Genomic DNA, 18697 nt, shown 5'->3' with positions numbered 1-18697 from the left:
TTCTAACACATCCTTATCCGACGAAGGTCTCGGAGCAAAATGTCACGCTGTGTTTTTAACAGATCCGTTTAGCTAGATGAAGAGCTTTTCCAAAACTCACACCCTCATTTACACCAGACATCTGCATGGAATCTTCGAATGTATTTATTATTGTGGTAACCATTCGTATCCCAAAACACACACTTCAATGTACACGGTGACACAAGCAAAAAGGCATTTTGAGATTGGAAAGAGTGAGAAGTGGGAAATGAATCTCTTAACAGATACACTGATCACGATCCAAGCAGCTGCTGAAAAGAACTACAAATACTAGAGCATTAGGATGTGTATAATTCTTCCACACACACACACACAATAGCTCTTTCATAGAAAGAATGACATCTTTACCGAGGAACTCTGCAACACCATCACATACAACAACCAAACGAGGATGCCAAACTAAACCTAAATATTAGTTCCAAATATACAAGACTAACCCAAGCTATAACAGAAATATATCCAATGAAGAAGAATTCATTTCATAAACATTGTAAAGGTAACCCATAAAATGTTGGCTAAAAGTTTCAACATAATACTGTAATTGTGCTTTCAGTGCAAATTAGTCAGTCTCCATCAAAAATCTCCCATGCTGTGTGTGTGTGAGCAACATCTACACTTTAGAAAGTGCTTCCTTCACCTTTAACCTGACTACAGCTACCTGTCCGTATGTCTTAAACATTGAGCCAGCTCAGATATATTACATCTCTACCAATTAAGACTTGTGCCAGTTCCACTGGCAGCTCAGAGAACAATCTCAGTTAAAGCTTAGCATGCACTGTATAAGTTAAGGCCTTTCCAAGTAGCGTGATTCTCCAAATTAACATCTAACCATATTGCAACAACATAACTGTTATAATTATAAGCAGACTGAACCAAATGAGAAGTGCAAAGTCAGCATTAACACTCAAGCCAAATAATCAACTAACCTTACAACTAAGCTGGCCTTCTTTCTCTTCACATTGTAAGGCTGTACAGTCTGTTAGAATGTATGCCTACGTGTATTATGTGAGGCAGTTCTTATTGATATCTTCACAACGAGTGCTTTTGTACCTGGGGAGCACTAAACAATTGAGTAAGCATCAGTAGACGCATAGTATACAGTCATCAAAGCTGATATTAAGGAAGTGCAAGCAATCACGGAAAGAGCCATGAAAATATTACGCAACACACAATATTGCCTATGCTGATTTGAGGTTGATTTCAAGTGATTTTTTTTTCTCATCCAAAAAACAAAGTTTATCTACCGTACCAAAGTGTCTGTTAATTACTACCTTAATACATGAAAATAATACCACAGCTGTGGGAATTGTCCAATCAGAATCAGGGCAGCTCCTGAAGACTGACTTCAGCGATTGGTTGTCTCAGAGCAGCTCCTCATGACAGACTTCAGCGATTGGTTGTCTCAGAGCAGCTCCTCATGACAGACTTCAGCGATTGGTTGTCTCAGAGCAGCTCCTCAAGACAGACTTCATCAATTGGCTGTCTCCAGAAGCAGAAAGAACTGAATTCTGGGAAACTGAAGGTGGCGCTCTGCTCCTTACTGCATAAAGGAAAAACGTGCTCTACCAGTTCACTCAGTCGGCCGTACCTACATTGAGACAGGCAAGGGGTTAGATAACAGTCACTTACTGACCAAGGTCGGAATTCAAAGACACATGGTCGACAAATGCACCGCACTTGACTTTGAAGGTAATTTACGCCTGAGCCGAATTCCAGCCCAAATACTTCCAAAGAAACCCACACAACTGACATACAGACAGATAAACAAACCTGCAAAGTAGCTACTTACGATGTTTTATTGCCTTTTGATTGCTCTAGGATGAGCTCTCCTTTGGGATTGACTGTGAATATCCGACACACAGGGACACCCACTTGCTTATAGGCAAACACATCCTGAGCCAAAAATGGAAGAGTCATCTTAGCAGTCTCCCTATTCTGATATTCAAAATTAGGTATATAATTACAAGATAAAACAAAGCTTACATTTGTTCGGTTTCCAAAGGCTGCATAGAAGGGATGTGTGTTTGGGTAGAAGAGGTTCTTGATGTCTGTGAGGCATTCAATCTTGAACTTCTCTGGCTTCTTTTCAATTACCTCCCTTTATAGAAGTTTAAAGTAAAATAAAATGCTTGAAATGTAAGCATATTACAAGGCTATTACAATGTTTAAATCAATCCATTTTGCAACACCATAACTGTATCAGAGTTTCTAAACCCAGATGCCCAACAGCTTCTACCCCCAAGCCATAAGATGCTGAAAAATGAATCAAATGGCCACCTGGACTGTTTACATTGACCGTCAAAAACAACTGTATATCAAATGAGTGCCTTTGACATGACGGCCTGCACATACGCAGTTCGGTGCGAGACAACCGTTAAACCCAATGACGTGTTTCTGCGCGTGAACTTAGCTAGGCAACGTCTCCATGACATCACCCATTTCAATTGACCTGATTGCGCATTTCTACTGGAGAAGCAGTTTCTATACATCTTTATACTAAACCATATGACTGTATTACAATAATAAACAGACTGACCAAATGAGAAAGGAAAGGTCCGTTTTACCTATGAAAGGCAGAGAAGAGGCTGCTAGGGGAGAGCATGAGGGGTCCTTGAGGCAGGATGGTACCCCGGTCGTTCACCCAGTGCAGGTAACCTCTGGTCATGTCGGCCATGCCGATGGCCCGCGCCGAACAGTACAGGAACTTGTAGCCATTCCTGAAGACAGTAGACATGCGTACGTACTGAAGTAACTGCAACCTCAACATGCATATAGGGCCTACATTCGAATTGTTGAGCTACTGGATTTTTTTTTTATTTTTAAATGTGGAACAAGAATGTGAATAGTCATGCATAAGTGGTGAATGTCAGAAACGGTAGCTCTGTGGCCGTATGTATCAAATGATTCAGAGTAGGCGAGTTGATTTAAGATCAGTTTCGCCTTTCAGATAATAAATAAGAACAGGCTCTATTCAGTCTGGATCGCTGAAGCGTTACAGATTGTGCAATAGAAATGTAAAAGTAATTTCCAATATACACAGCGTTTAACTTGAATGCAGTCGCCGCTAACGTGGGAACATTGCCTTTGCTGTATTTTATTAAAGAGCGCTGAACTTCCGCGATACAGATTGAATAGAGGCCCTAATCCTAGATTAGTACTCTCACTGAGACACTTTACACATACAGCCACTGGCCTGGGGCCTACTTACTCATGCACTGAGTGGTAGAGCTTAGCGATGCCTTGATGAGTCCAGTCTTTTCCAAGCTGAGGGAGGATTTGGCCAAACACATCTGACCTAAGAAAATAAGCATTTTGTCAGGCTTCAAAACGAGATTCACCACCTGGAGGAATTAGCTAGTGTGAATGCCTTACAGGATTATAATAATAAGTTAAGAACTGATTAATTAACTGTAATCATGATCTGATTACCAGACATACCTCCAGTACCAAACAAACAAACTGTGAGATTAAAAGATCAGGAGAGGACCTTAATCGAACTCGCTATATAGTGCACTAGTTTTGACCAGGGCCTTATGGTGCACTAAGAGGGGAATAGGGTGCCATTTGGGACACAACCTCAGACAGTAGGAGTTGACATTGAGTGGTGTTACAGGCTTTTGGTTTTTCTCTCAAAGTGAATTTCGAAGGATGGTTCTGTGTGGGTGTGGCACGCTCCGATTGGAATCCTACTCATTGATCAGGATGGGTTGCACTTGTCGTGCTCGTTAGTCAGAAGAGGTTTCACATGTGCTATTTTTTTTAGCTTGTTCTCTTTAAGCTGATAAACAAAGCCTTTTATCTTGCATCTCCCCTGTTTGGTTGTTTGGCTACACATTTATTTTCAGTCCCTAACCCAAGTTGGTGTGGGTTTACTTTTGTTTTTAGCTTGTCTGTTACTGGGAAAATCTAGTGGGTGTCCATGGTTGGTGTGTTAAGACAATAGAGAATGATGGAGGCTTTAAAGTGGCCAAAAAGCCATTTTAGCATGGGCAGAGCCATTGAAGGCTTCTGCCATTTTAAAGTAGTCAACTGGGTGGGGATTCCTATGGGTTCTAGCCTCAATGGCGCTGGCCATGCTATCCCAGACGCTATAATGGCACAGATGTAAAAATGAGTTCTCTATGGTTAAGACCCTACTCAAGTTTGCTTGGCCGGCACTCAGTAGGCACCCACTTGTATGCCTTTCAGAACCCATTTTAAAACCCCACCTGTTTCGTTTTGGTTGTCCGCGGCTCATGTTTGTACCATTTTTCTGTTGTGTGGAAGTATTTTTGTTTTCTTATTGGGGAATGTAACACTGGTAATGTAGTTCAACAGCATTGAAAGCCACTTTACTTGGTGATGGTGCCGTCGATGTCGGAGATAATGACTTTGTCATCCCAGTTCCACAGGTAAATGGTGCCCTCGCAGCGACACGTGCCCTGGTACTGAGTGGTGATGCTGAAGGTGACGTCATTAGGCCCCTCCCTCAGTTTCAGACTCACCTATGAGAAGACAGAGATGAAGTGGTGCGTGACACTGACAGCAAGTGGTTTTGCAAATATCTGACGGGTATTGACAGGTGCTATAATACAGATTAGGAGAGAGGGTGCACTTGCCCCCAAAAGCCTTCAATGGCACTGCCCGAGAAGCCATTATGGCAAGGATGCAGCGATGTGCACTCTGTCCAACTCTGTGGTAATATAACTTCATAAGTTATGAACGTGGCTCTTACTATCTGGTCAGATGAGAGGCGGAGAGACTTCTTGTAGGAGTGTGATCCGGTTGGTGCTGAAATCTCTGTCTGCACACGCTCAGTAGATGCCAGTGCATTCAGCTCTTTAGATTCTTCATCACTGGAGGAGTCTGCTGCTGCTTTCTGCCTGCATTCCAAATAACAACCTCATTTCAACATCAGACTTCCTAAAAACAGTCTAAGGTTAAACTAATATGAGTAAAGATGAGTGAGTAGTTACTCAAAATAAACCCCCAGAACTTGTATATGTTGCCACTAGAGGGCAGTGTCCCAACAATCTCAATTGTCATTCAGCTTCATTTACTACTGAAAGACAAAATGCTGATGAGACTTCTAAACCGGGTGCCTCATGCATGTTCTCAGGGGCACTTCCGATGGGTCACTGTTTGTTTTCCCAGAGCTAATCCAGTTTGTCATTTGTTGGTGTCAAGAATATGGGTGAGGAGGGTGACTTCAGTGTGTGACTAATTGGGCTTCCCCTTGTGAAACAATGCCAGGGCTGGTGGTGGGGGACAGACAGGGTGGTGCTGGGCTGACTCACTGTGGGACTGCTGGACTTTGTTGATCAAGGACAGGGCTCTCTGTGTCTCTGTGTGTCTCTGACAGGGACTCCTGTCTGTCCAGCTTGGCCTCTGAAGACTGGCGAGAGGAGCAGACATTAATTATCCCATAACGGAACATCATATCAACATTGATTTGAGTATTTATTCAATGATTTAGTGTAATTACTGCCCATTTTTACATTAAACAACTCCTTCCTATATGCAGTACAATGAGCACATGGTTCTCCTCATTCTGACTTGATTAGGCTCATTTACAATGGAAATTAAAACAAATCCAATGCGATTCACATGGAAACTATTTCCTGCCCACACAAACAGAGGCATGAAGAAAAAGAGGGGGAACACCATGAACCATCTGTTCAAGTTGACGAAGCATAGTATCCAGAAAGTAGTTCAGCTAGGGTCAATTTCACTACAATTTCACTATGAGAACTACAGAGTATCAATACCAGTGGACCTAAAGTGTACTGCAAGAACACCCTGTAGTGCGTCCCAAATGGCACCTTATTCCCTATGTAGTACGCTCATTTTGATCAGAACCCCTATTCATTTCCTACCTGTTTGACGCTGCTCTTCCTCCAGAACCACCAGCGGCCAGACTTCTTAGGCATCTTCTCCTTCACCCACGCCTCTTCTGTGGCCTGAGATGAAGTATTTATGAGTACACGCACAGAATGTTGAAGTTATAACATACATTTCTAATGCATAACTTGTGATCTACCTTGGGCAGGTTCTTCTGGAAAGCTTGCATACTCAGTATCAACGGAGCTGCCAATGTCCAGTTGTAATATCTGTAAAAACAATATATATATATATATATATATATATATATATATATATATATAGAGATATAGATGGAAATAAATATTAAACAGTACAGTACCAGTCAAGTTGGAAACATTTGAAAACATCAAAACTATGAAATAACACATATGGAATCATGTAGTAAGCAAAAGGGTGTTCAAGTGTAAATATATTTTATATCTGAGATTATTCAAAGTAGACACCCATTGACTTGATGACAGCTTTGCTCAGTGTGTAAATATACACACTGAACACAAATATAAATGCAAGGCAACATGTAAAGTGTTGGTCCCATGTTTCATGAGCTGAAATAAAAGATCCCAGAAATGTTCCATACGCACAAAAAGCTTATTTCTCTCAGATTTTGGTCACAATTTTTTTTACATCCCTGTTAGTGAGCATTTCTCCTTTGACAAAATAATCCATTCACCTGACAAGTGTGGCATATCAAGAAGCTGATTAAACATTTCCTCATATGAACTGTAATCTCAGTGATCTTTGAAATTGTCGCATGTTGCATTTATATTTATATATATGGCGTGTATAAAACACAATATTGAGTTGCACCCCCTTTTTCTCTCAGAACGGCCTCTATTCGTCGGGGCAAGGACTACAAGGTGTCGATAGCGTTCCAAAGGGATGCTGGCCCATGTTGACTCCAATGCTTCCCACAGTTGTGTCAGATTGGCTGGATGTCCTTTGGGAGGGGGACCATTCTTGATACACACAGGAAACTTTTGAGCGTGAAAAACCCAGCAGCGTTGCAGTTCTTGCCACACTCAAACCAGTGCACCTGACAACTACTACCATACCCCATTCAAAAGCACAAATCTTTTGTCTTGTCCATTCACCCTCTGAATGGCACACGTACACAATCCATGTCTGAATTACCTCAAGGCTTACAAATCCTTCTTTAACCTGTCTCCTCCCCTTCATCTGCACTGATTGAAGTGGATTTAACTAGTGACATCAATAGCTTTCACCTGGATTCACTGGGTGAGTCAATGTCATGGAAAGAGCAGGTGTTCTTAATGTTTTGCAAACTAAGTCCATATAAAGTATATTGTATGTGTGTAATAAAAATAATTGTGATAAGTTTCAAGTTCAAGGAAATCTAATTGTGATCTTCTGTTCAAAATGTCATCGTCTAAGAATTAGTACAATGTAGTAAGATGAATTAGTATGAGTATGACGGCTGTAACGACTCACCGGTTTGAAATTCTAACCACCAAATTGGGATTGTCAATAATTGCTGGATTTTCAGCAAATTCGTGATATGTGATGATGTGCTCCATGAATTTCTCTGCAATAAAAAAAAAATCAAAGCATTTGCATCCCTATTATCATAAGTCATATTATTATTTGTGGCATTAGTGAGTAATAGTGTACTAGTTTATGATTTGCGTACTTATCAAGGTCCTAGGCTACATCCCAAATGGAACCTATTCCCTATTCCCTCAAATGCAATGCATTATACTAGGGAATAGGGTGCAATTTGGGAAACAGCACTAGTCACTATAATGTAACACTTACACAGAGTAGGAAACCTTACCTTTAGAGATTTCAGAGTTCTCTCCGACTCCTCCACAGAGAGACAGGGTGACATCTGGTAGATCCCCAGCCGAGTCAGACAGACAATCGGTCCCGCTGTCGGCCGCTGCACTGCCCACAGACTGGGGAGACTGGGACCCATCGCGCCGGCCCACCTCTACCCAGTGCTTAGGGACCGCCTCGGACTCACTGCAACACACAGAAATAACCACAGACTGGTCAGTCACTACAACAGAATACAGACCCTCGTCAAAAGTAGTGCACTATAAAGGGAACGGGGTGCCTATAAAGGGAATAGGGCTACAATACATGCGATGAAAGACATGATGAGTTACCTCTTGGGACCTAAGTAGCGTGCAACAATATCAGGCTCCATAGCGTTCAGGTCATCCAGGTAAATATCCTCAGGACCCTGGTGTTGACTCCTCTTTCTCACACCTTCGTCACAGAGAAACCGTCAACATTCACAAAAAACATCAACGTTCACATTCTTATAAACCATTCACAAATACTGTTGTTCACCTTTTTCACTTCTGGGAAATCTCTAAGCATTCTGTAAACCCCATTCAGACGGAGGGTACATCCTAAATGGCACCCTGTTGCCTATTATAGCACACTACTTTTTACCAGAGCCCTATGGGTCCTGGTCAAAAGTAGTTAATTATATTGAGAATAGGGTGCCATTTGAGACACAGCCTGAGAGGCAAGTAAGAACTTCCCAGACCTCAAAGCAAACCACTTCCTTCCTGTTATTGTATTCTAAAACACTGCTCTACCAAACACTGTCTGGGTGTAACATTAGTCAATAACACTGTCTGAGCTCATGAATAAGTAATTTCCTCTCTGTTGCCATCACACCATTCTGAAGTGACAACGCTATGGGGTTCTTAAAATAGGGGACATAAAGGTCCTGTGAAGACTTGGTTCATGCCAGCTGTAATGGACAACAGAGGGCTATACTTTAGATGTGGTTCCTTAAATAAGCTTGGTTGCTTTTACTCTGCGCAATTAGTACCTCTCCTCTTGGACGGGGAGTCAGTCTTGGAGCCAATGGGCCCCAGGTCCCCAGCCATGCGGCTGGCCCCACAGGCAGCAGAGCCACTGTCCCTCCGGCTGGAACCAAGCACACTGGGGGGAGTGGAGGTCCAACGAGCCCTACGCTCAGGCTTGGGCAGAAGGGGGGTGGGGGTGGGGGTGGGATTGGGCTCTGCTGTGAGAGCACCAAACTCTAGTTTGAGGGGACACGGTTCAGGTTGGGGGGGACAATGGGTTTCAGATAGAGAGTCGGGTGGGTGGTGTTTGGAGCTATGGAGGGCACTTTGTTTGGGAGTCCGGGGTTCTGGTTTGACGATGGCAGGTCCACACACAGGGTCCAGAGTGTTGTGGATGCCCCCTGCCTCCACCCCCATGGCCTCAGAGCTGAAGATGACCCTGAAGTGGGTGCTCTCTGATGGAGTTATAGTTACCGTCTTAGTCAGCTCTGAGCGCTCTTTCTTACAGACCTGGACAAAGAGAGCCAATATGAAATAAGTGGGTATGGGTATATTCATGTCATGACAATTCTGGCACGTTTCCTGAGAAACATTTCTGAGATGGAGGACATAGTCTATACTTCCCAAATGGCACACTATTCCCAATAGTGGCCTATGGGCTATGTTCAAAAGTTGCGCACTATATATGGAATAGGGTGCCATTTGAGAAGCAAGACCCAGGCCTTACCCTGGTGGATTCTGGGAACTCTCCCCAGGACCACTGCATGTGTGACTCTGCTCTGAGCATGCTCTCTGATGACTTCACCATCAGCTCAGAGTCGCTCTTTGGAGACATGGGCTCGGACAGGGATCTTGAGGATCTGCTGAAATCAACAACAAAAAATTCCCAATACATTCACTTTGAACACAAGAGGACATGTATACACAGCTCCACAGACCTATTTTACGTTTGTCGTAGCACTTCAATTTAAATCTACCTAGGGGCAGGATTGACAGCAAGGCATGTTTACAGAGCAGCAAACTGGACAGCCGGCAACACACCTTTTAAGGTCATTTTTGCTTGAGCCAACATCACGTCAGAGACATTGCGCCTTTAAAAGGTGCATTGACGGTTGTCCAGTGCGCTGCCCCACAACGTGCCTTGGATTGACTCCCCAGCCCTAGTATCGGTTTTGTCAAATCCTAAGAAACCAAAAATCTCTAATGATCCTGTCTGTGTGTATGATCTGTGTAAATATTTGAATAAGAAGTTAATAAGTGACTGACTGACTGACTGAAGGGGTCATACCTGAGGCTGCTGCCGGTAGACCAGTCTCCATCAGAGAAAGGATATCTGTCCAGAGAGTGGAGGGTGGGGTGCTGCCTGTTTTCCACTGTGTCCTTCACTGTAGAGAACGAAGAGGCCCTGAGGAGGTAAAGAACATCACACCATCAACCGCAGGGTTAACACTAAACACTATGCAGAGCAGACCCACCCAGACCCAGAATACATACCAAATGGCACCCTATTCCCTACATACAGTAGTGCACTACTTTTGACCAAGGCCCATAGGCCAAAAGCAGTGCACTATGTAGGGAATAAGGTGCCATTTTGTAGGTACCCCAACTTCCATGGATTTACCTGCTGTTGTTGTGTGTGCCACCGTGCTCATCGTCTGAGCTCAGCTCACAGACCTCCTCCCCACAAGCAGTAGGGGTCTGTTGCTCCTCCTTCCGGGGATCTGCTTTGTGCTTCCTCCTGCGTCTCTTCTTCTTTTTCCCTGCTGTGATGCTGGGGGGGAGGAGGGTGGCAGAGGAGGAGGCTGGGTCCTCTGAGCACCCCTGAGGGGGCTGCAGCACAACCTCCAGACCCGACCCTCCAGCTCTAGACTCTCTGCCCCTCCACAGAGCCTCCTCTGTCGGGATGGGCGAAGTCACAAGGTGGGCAGGGACGATCTCCTGGGACGGGGTGACAAAAAGAGAGATGAGTCACAAGTTTACGTTATAGAATGCATCCCCAATGGCACCTTATTCCATACATAGTGCACTACTTTAGATCAAAATAAGTGAATTTTTTGGGGAATAGGGTGCCATTTGGGATACATAGTCAGTAATAAGCTGTGTCAACAGTGGTTGACCAATAAAAAAAAATACTCACATTATGCTGCTCCGTTTCCTGAACAAAGAAGGCTTCTCCGTTGTCCCCCAGCTTCATGTGCAGCTCCACTGGTTCTCCATTGATCTCAATGTCAATCTGCAGAGGTAATGGAAAGGTCAGCCACCGATTTATGGAGGAACTCTGGGGCCATAGGTATCAAGCATCTCAGACCAGAAGTGCTGATTTAGGATCAGTTTTGCCCATAAGCTTACATGGACAGGGGGGGGCAATCCTATTCAAAGGTGCTTGATATACTGTATACAGCGCGTAGTCTACTAACTGGAAGATGCAACTGAATTACTAGGCGAAACTGACGTTTAACTGAGGCCTGGTAACACATGAGAAGGTATGACTGAATTTATCAGACATTCTCAAAACAACACTTCACAATAACGTCCAGTAACAAACCAAGGCATTCATAAACAAACAGCTTCCGCACAATGTTATAGTGTGCTTGCTTAATTCAGCAAGACCACTCTAGATATTGGGCATAGGCCTACTTCTTATTATTGTGTGCTTGCAAGCTCAAAATAGCACTTCTTTTTTTTAGCCTAACACTATGCTATGGTTCCTGAATGCAAACTGGGCCAACAGATGATGACCTGCCTGCAGTACATCATAGTGTTTACTGTTAAGCTTAATGGGATACTTTGTGATTTTGGTAATGAGGCCCATTATCTACTTCCCCAGAGTCAGATGAACTCATGGATACCGCGTGTATGTGTGTGTCCAGAATAAAGGAAGTTACAAGTAGTTCCGCGATCCAATGCTAGCAGATACCCATAGACTTCCAGTCATTGCACTAATGCTAGTTAGCATTGCCTTGCGAAACTACCTCTAAATTCCTTCATACTGGACACAGAGATGAAAAAATGGTATCCACAAGTTTATCAGCCTCCTCCTTGACTGTTTGTGCAGAAGGAATTGCCCTTCTGTCTATTGTTAAAAAAATGATCCGCCGAAATTGTTGCAACCTCTATTACTAGCCTATTCAACCTCTCTTCCGTATCGTCTGAGATCCCCAAAGATTGGAAAGCTGCCGCGGTCATCTCCCTCTTCAAAAGGGGGAGACACTAGACCCAAACTGTTATAGACCTATATCCATCCTGCCCTGCCTGTCTAAAATCTTTGAAAGCCAAGTTAATAAACAGATCATGAACCATTTTGAATCCCACCGTACCTTCTCCACTATGCAATCTGGTTTCCAAGCTGGTCATGGGTGCACCTCAGCCACGCTCAATGTCCTAAATGATATCATAACCGCCATCGGTAAAAGACAGTACTGTGCAGCCATCTTCATCGACCTGGTCAAGGGTTTCGATTCTGTCAATCACTGTATTCTTATTGGCAGACTCAACAGCCTTGGCTTCTCAAATGACTGCCTCACCTGGTTCACCAACTACTTCTCAGATAGAGTTCAGTGTGTCAAATCAGAGGGCCTGTTGTCCAGACCTCTGGCTGTCTATGGGGGTGCCACAGGGTTAAATAAATAAATAAATAAATAAATATATATATATATTATATATATATATATATATTTATTTATTTATCAATGATGTCGCTCTTGCTGCTGGTGATTCTCTGATCCACCTCTACGCACACGACATCATTCTGTATACATCTGGCCCTTCTTTGGACACTGTACTAACAAACCTCCAAACGAGCTTCAATGCCATACAACACTCCTTCCGTGACCTCCAACTGCTTTTAAATGCTAGTAAAACTAAGTGAATGCTCTTCAACCGATTGCAGCCTGCACCCTACCGCCCGACTAACATCACTACTCTGGATGGTTAGACTGTAAACTCTCCTTTCAGACTCACATTAAGCATTTACAATCCAAAATTAAATCTAGAATCGGCTTCCTATTTCGCAACAAAGCCTCCTTCACTCATGTCGCCAAACATACATTCGTAACACTGACTATCCTACCGATCCTTGACTTTGGCTATGTCATTTACAAAACAGCCTCCAACACCCTACTCAGCAAACTGGATGTAGTCTATCACAGTGCCATCCGTTTTATCACCAAAGCCCCATATACGACCCACCACTGCCACCTGTATGCTCTCATTGGCTGGCCCTCACTACATATCCATGGCCAAACCCACTGGCTCCAGGTCATCTGTAAGTTTTTGCTAGGTAAAGCCCCACCTTATCTCAGCTCACTGGTCACCATAGCAAAACCCACCCGTAGCAGGCGCTCCAGCAGGTATATTGCACTGGTCATCCCCAAAGCCAACACTTCCTTTGGCCGCCTTTCCTTCCAGTCCTCTGCTGCCAATGACTGGAACGAATTGCAAAAATCTCTGAAGCTGGAGTCTTATATCTCCCTCTCTAACTTTAAGCATCAGCTGTCAGAGCAGCTTACTAATCACTATACCTGCACACAGCCAATCTGTAAATAGCACACCCGACTACCTTGTTGCCATATTGTTACTTATCTTCTTTCTCTTTTGCACCCCAGTATCTCTACTTGCACATCATCTGCACATCTATCACTCTAGTATTAATGCTAAATTGTCATTAATGTTGCATCTAGGGCCTATTTATTGCCTTACTCTTCTACATTTGCACACAGATTTCTCTATTTTTCCTTTCTTTGTGTTATTGACTGTACGTTATGTGTAACTCTTGTTGTTTTTGTCGCACTGCTTTGCTTCATCTTGGCCAGGTTAGAGTTGTAAATGAGAACTTGTTCTCAACTGGCCTACCTGGTGAAATAAAATAAATGAAAATAAAATAAAATAACATAAAAGGTGCTCTAAGGAAGGATACTGATACCGCCTTAGTTTAGTCAGGCTGAGGATGCTCAGGCTAAACATCTATTTGGGATGCAGACAGAGTATTAACTTGACTCAAGAGATATGCGATGAGGGGAAATGTTTTCTGTCCATCAATAATGCAACCTGTGGAGTAGCTATACGAGTTTCAAAAAGGATTTTATAAAAAAAATAGCACCATCAACAAATCCACTACCTGATGCTGGGTAAATCCTCCAACACTGTTTCATTACATTCCTCTCTGTACTGTATAAAAGGCCAGCTCTCCTCTTCGCTATGCAGAGGCAAATCTAAAATTGGGTTGCCATAGTGACTGAGGCTAACAGTAGCAGAAGCAGTAGAGAGGTGTTCCTGCCAGCATCCCAAATGGCATCTTATTCCCTATTTAGTGCACTACTTTTGACCAGAGCCCTAATGGACCCTGGTCAAAAGTAGTGCACTAAATAGGGAACAGGGTGTCATTTGGGATACAAGTCGCAGTGTCTCAGGGATGATGAGCTAGCCTGGTTGTCCTCCCTCTATTCACTCTCCGCTCTCAGGAGGAAGGTTAATACCTGGATCTGTGTCAGGCAGAAGCACCTCCACACAGCAATATGAAAGGGCCATAATTGCATGCCAGTTATGCATGTGACAGAGGGTAACAAAGACATGCAACCCTGTCATACTAAACTGCCATGACAGACCTGGGCAAAGGTTGTCGACATCAAGCGGCCAAAGATAATGGGGAATACAGCAACAAGGTATGCATCCCAAATAGCACACTATTCCTAATACATTGTATCACTTTTAACCTGTCTCATGGGCCCTGGTCAAAAGTAGTGCACTGTATGAGGAAATAGGGTGCCATTTGGGACATATGGGGGTGAGGTCATCTTTGGCCATGTGCGTTATGCTTACAGTTTGAGGAAGCTCTGTTTGACTATACCCCCAACCCTCTCATTCTCTCTTCCTCAGTTATCCACAAACTCACCACTTTCTCCTTGGAGCGCAGCACGCCAAGTTTCCCGAAGCGTACATGGAAGGGGGAGCAGTGGAAAGTCCCGTCAGGCTGTCTGACCACCACCACGTCAATGCAGCCGGAAAGCGTGGCCTGGTTGATGCCCTTATACAGCTCCTTCACAGTCACCAGCACCTGGCCTGCCAGCTGGCCCACGTAGTTCATGGTGTCTACCTGTGGATCACACTGCCAGTAGTGAAGATCAAATTATTTATTATTGTCTGATGTCCAGTCCTCTCTGAGTTGAAGGGGTAAAATGGCTGCCTATTGTATTGCTGAGCAAAGGGATGGGCCATTCTTGGGAGAATGTCAATTGGTTTTGATAACTCCACTGTCCTCTCCTCCTTTGAAAAATGGCAATGGTAATTGACGAGAGGAAACGTGGAAACAAATGCACTTATATGAAATGAGAATGTGTGAAGTGGTAATAATTCATTTTAGAGTTAAAAGGACAATAAACATATTGTTTTTAAATGTGTGCATGCTTTTCTCCAAGAGAAAAAACAGCTGATTCAAGGGGGTGTGGCAGATTTCAGCTGAGGAGACCCCAACGGAGGAAGCAATCGAGGACAGAGGCAGACTCTTCCGTTCACCTAATAACGATAGACACTTGTCGAGCACTCAACCACTTATCGGTTTCCAGGACACGGACGAGAGATGACGGAAGACTCGAGGAGAGGACGGTCTTGTTCCTAAACGAGAATCTCCCCTTGATTCAAAAAGGGTCATCATCATCATCATTTGAAAACTATCAGGTCAAAAGTTTAAGGATCTAAGGTCAGCCAATCACAAGACACAGTAATCTCTGTTGCAGAGTAAATCCAGGAAACAAAGCTTGCGTACCATAAACCCATCAATCTATGAGTTGCAGGAAATACAGTGATGATTCACAGTGTAACGTGACGACTTTCATTTACCACAAACACAGACGAGAAAGACAAAGCACAAGAGAACAGAGCCATGCTGCAACCACTGCCAGTTGAGGGGAAAGTAAACTAGAATCTCACTGTCTGAACACAAAAGTTTCAAACGATCAGAGCAGTTGAACCAAGTTGAATGGAACATCTGAAAACAAATAGAGAAATAAAAATAAAATGTTGTTCTGAAAGAACATTTCAGATTCAGCAGGGGATTTTGGGCTACCAAGTGGTGCAGCGGTCTAAGAGGCAACACTAAAGTCCCTGGTTCGAATCCTGACTGAATCACATCCGGCGGTGCACAATTGGCCCAGCGTCGTCCGGGTTTGGCCGTCATCGTAAATAAGAATTTGTTCTTTAACGGACTTGCCTAGTTAAATAAAATAAAAATGAATGTGTAAAGACCATGTTAGCTAGGCCTAATGTATTGGTAAAATTTCCCCAATTCTGTAGAGGAAAATGGGACCAAACACTGGCTGCGGTTACTGCTGCGGTTACTTACAGATTCACGTTTAAAAGGACATCACACTTAAAAATCATCATATGTTTTCAGACCTCCAAAGTACTCTAACGTCAAGCTGCAATCACATCCCAAGACATTGGTTGTGTAGATCCAGTTATGTACCTTCACCCCAAATGAATGGAAAAGATGAGCACTGAATAACTTTCCTGCTATTGGGACACTGACTCAACTAACCTTGTTGTTCCGGAGGTCCCTAAACACAGAGGGTCTGTCCCATTTCCTTCTATGGCAGTGCTGCATTCAGAATCAGATCACACCAGCAGCATGATGGCTGGGGCCCAGGCCAGGTTCCCATTGGTCACCATATGCATTGCCAATGGCACACTATTCCCTAAATAGTGCACTAGTTTTGACCAGGGACCAAAGCAGGACTCTACATTGCTACCATTTTAAGGGACATACGCTCCTGAAGATTTTGCTTTGCTTACCTGGAACTTTTATGTGGGAGCACCAGTGCCCCTAGAAAATAAATCACCAAGGTAAAAATGGTGGTAATGTTTTCTTCGCTGTCCCGCAGCCTCAGTAGTACATGAACTTGTGGTGACACAGAAAGAAAGGAACAGGGAGAGCTTCTGTAGGAGATGAGCTTGAAATGTAGCTAGGATTCATATTGGCTGAGCCAATGTAGGCTGTTTTTTTGTGTAAGCTATATTTTGTTATTGTGTTTAGTTTATTTGGTAAATATTTTCTTAACTCTTTCTTGAACTGATTGTTGGTCAAGGGCTTGTAAGTAAGCATTTCACAGTAAGGTTACACCTGTTGTTTTCGGCGCATGTGAAGTTTGATGAAGCTCATTATCAAAATCTAAAATACTTTTTTCTGGTGCACCTAAACTATTATGTTATTGCTGGATATCCTTATTTTAAAAAATGCAATATGCAGTTACTACTAGAGGCCAACCAATTATGATTTTTCAACGCCGATACCGATTATTGGAGGACCAATAAAATTTTAAAAAACTGATCAAAATCGGCCAATTTAAATATATTTTTTATATATATATTTGTAATAATGACAATTACAACATCACTGAATGAACAATGAACACTTATTTTAACTTAATATAATACATAAATCAAATCAATTTAGTCTCAAATAAATAATGAAACATGCTCAATTTGGTTTGGAGAAGAAAGTAAAAGTGCAGTATGTGCCATGTAAAAAAGCTCATGATTAAGTTCCTTGCTCAGAATATGAGAACATATGAAGCCTGGTGGTTCCTTTTAACATGAGTCTTCAATATTTCCAGGTATGAAGTTTTTGATTGTAGTTATTATAGGATGATTTCTCTCTATACCACTTGTTTTTCCATATATCTTTTACTATTGGATGTTCTTATAGGCACTATAGTATTGCCTGCCTAATCTCGGGAGTCGATAGTTTAAGTCATAAACAGCGCTGTGTTTCAAGAATTGTGAAAAACTGCTGGCAAACGGAGGAAAGTGTGGTTTTAATGAACGCTTACAAGCCTGCTGCTGCCTACCACCTCTCAATCAAATCATAGCCTTAATTATAACATAATAAACAAACTGAAATATGAGCCTTAGGTCATTAACATGGTGAAATCCAGAAACTATCATTTCGAAAACAAAACATTTATTCTTTCAGTGAAATACGGAACCGTTCCGTATTTTATCGAACGGGTGGCAACCCTAAGTCTATTGCTGTTACATTGCACAACCTTCAATGTTATATCATAATTATGTAACATTCTGGCAAATTAATTACGGTCTTTGTTCGTAAGAAATGGTCTTCACACAGTTCGCAACGAGCCAGCTGCATAAACTTAAACTGCTGCAATAAATAACAATAAAGTCTTAATTTATTACAATTAAAATACTGTGTATGAATATAATAATAATTGGACTCTGCTAATTTATTTAACCTTTATTGAACTAGGCAAGTCTGTTAAGAACAAATTCTTATTTTCAATGATGGCCTAGGAACAGTGGGTTAACTGCCTTGTTCAGGGGCAGAACAAGAGAATTTTACCTCAGGGATTCAATCTTGCAACCTTCCGGTTACTTGTCCAACGCTCTAACCACTAGGCTACCTGCCGCCTCATGCTTACACTGATCGCAAGAGAAGTGACACAGTTTCAGGCACCGCATTGATTACATGCAACACTGGACAAGCTAGTTAAATTAGTAATATCATCAACCATGTGTAGTTAACTAGTGATTATGTTAAGATTGCTCTTTTTTTCTAAGATCATTTAAATGCTAGATAGCAAATTACTAGGGCTCCTTGCTGCCTGCACTCGCATAATAGGTGGTCAGCCTGCCACGCAGTCTCCTCGTGGATTGCAATATAATCAGCGTCCAAACATGCTGATTACCGATTGTTATGAAAACTTGAAATCTGCCATTCTAATTAAAATCGGTCTAGTTACCACATCCATTTTTTTTTTTAACTCAAAAACATGACCTAAACCCATAAATGCCCAATGAGCTTATTTAAACTGTGGTATCCCAACAGAAGCTAAATATAACCTTGTTTTACCAATGTTTGTAAACAAAGTAAAATGTAAACAAACACAGTGTAGCCTCACAATATGTTTAAACTATAATGTTGATATCATGGAGGGTCAGTCCTTGCATCATCCAAAGCTCTTTCTATGAATTTGAGTGCCTTTACATTTCTCCAGCCCGATCCC

At 42.6% G+C, this 18697-nt stretch overlaps 1 protein-coding gene across 4 annotated transcripts in view; it reads right to left on the bottom strand.

The window, feature by feature from the left end:
* Positions 1-128: 128 nt before the first annotated feature.
* The window catches only part of LOC118361498 (phosphatidate phosphatase LPIN2-like), a 42767-nt gene continuing 24198 nt past the window's right edge, over positions 129-18697 (bottom strand). Inside the window, exons 2-20 of one of the 4 annotated variants that reach the window (XM_035741480.2) lie at positions 14575-14787; positions 10822-10917; positions 10306-10622; positions 9973-10089; positions 9412-9547; positions 8708-9194; positions 8028-8130; positions 7694-7881; positions 7351-7444; positions 6059-6128; positions 5895-5978; positions 5316-5413; positions 4754-4901; positions 4375-4523; positions 3248-3334; positions 2604-2756; positions 2023-2137; positions 1829-1932; positions 129-1627 (exon numbers count right to left, since the gene is read on the bottom strand). In XM_035741480.2, coding sequence (XP_035597373.1) covers positions 1483-1627; positions 1829-1932; positions 2023-2137; positions 2604-2756; positions 3248-3334; positions 4375-4523; positions 4754-4901; positions 5316-5413; positions 5895-5978; positions 6059-6128; positions 7351-7444; positions 7694-7881; positions 8028-8130; positions 8708-9194; positions 9412-9547; positions 9973-10089; positions 10306-10622; positions 10822-10917; positions 14575-14766 — 2883 coding nt within the window. In that variant the 5' untranslated portion in view covers positions 14767-14787 and the 3' untranslated portion in view covers positions 129-1482. The remainder of the gene's footprint in view (positions 1628-1828; positions 1933-2022; positions 2138-2603; positions 2757-3247; positions 3335-4374; positions 4524-4753; positions 4902-5315; positions 5414-5894; positions 5979-6058; positions 6129-7350; positions 7445-7693; positions 7882-8027; positions 8131-8707; positions 9195-9411; positions 9548-9972; positions 10090-10305; positions 10623-10821; positions 10918-14574; positions 14788-18697) is intronic. The other 3 variants (XM_035741482.2, XM_035741481.2, XM_035741483.2) reach the window with 3 other exon arrangements.

The sequence above is a fragment of the Oncorhynchus keta genome, chromosome 28 (assembly GCF_023373465.1).
Source record: "Oncorhynchus keta strain PuntledgeMale-10-30-2019 chromosome 28, Oket_V2, whole genome shotgun sequence".
In the NCBI taxonomy this organism is placed as follows: Eukaryota; Metazoa; Chordata; class Actinopteri; order Salmoniformes; family Salmonidae; genus Oncorhynchus; species Oncorhynchus keta.
Note: the sequence above shows the minus strand (reverse complement) of the source record. Positions and strands in the feature narration are given on the sequence as shown.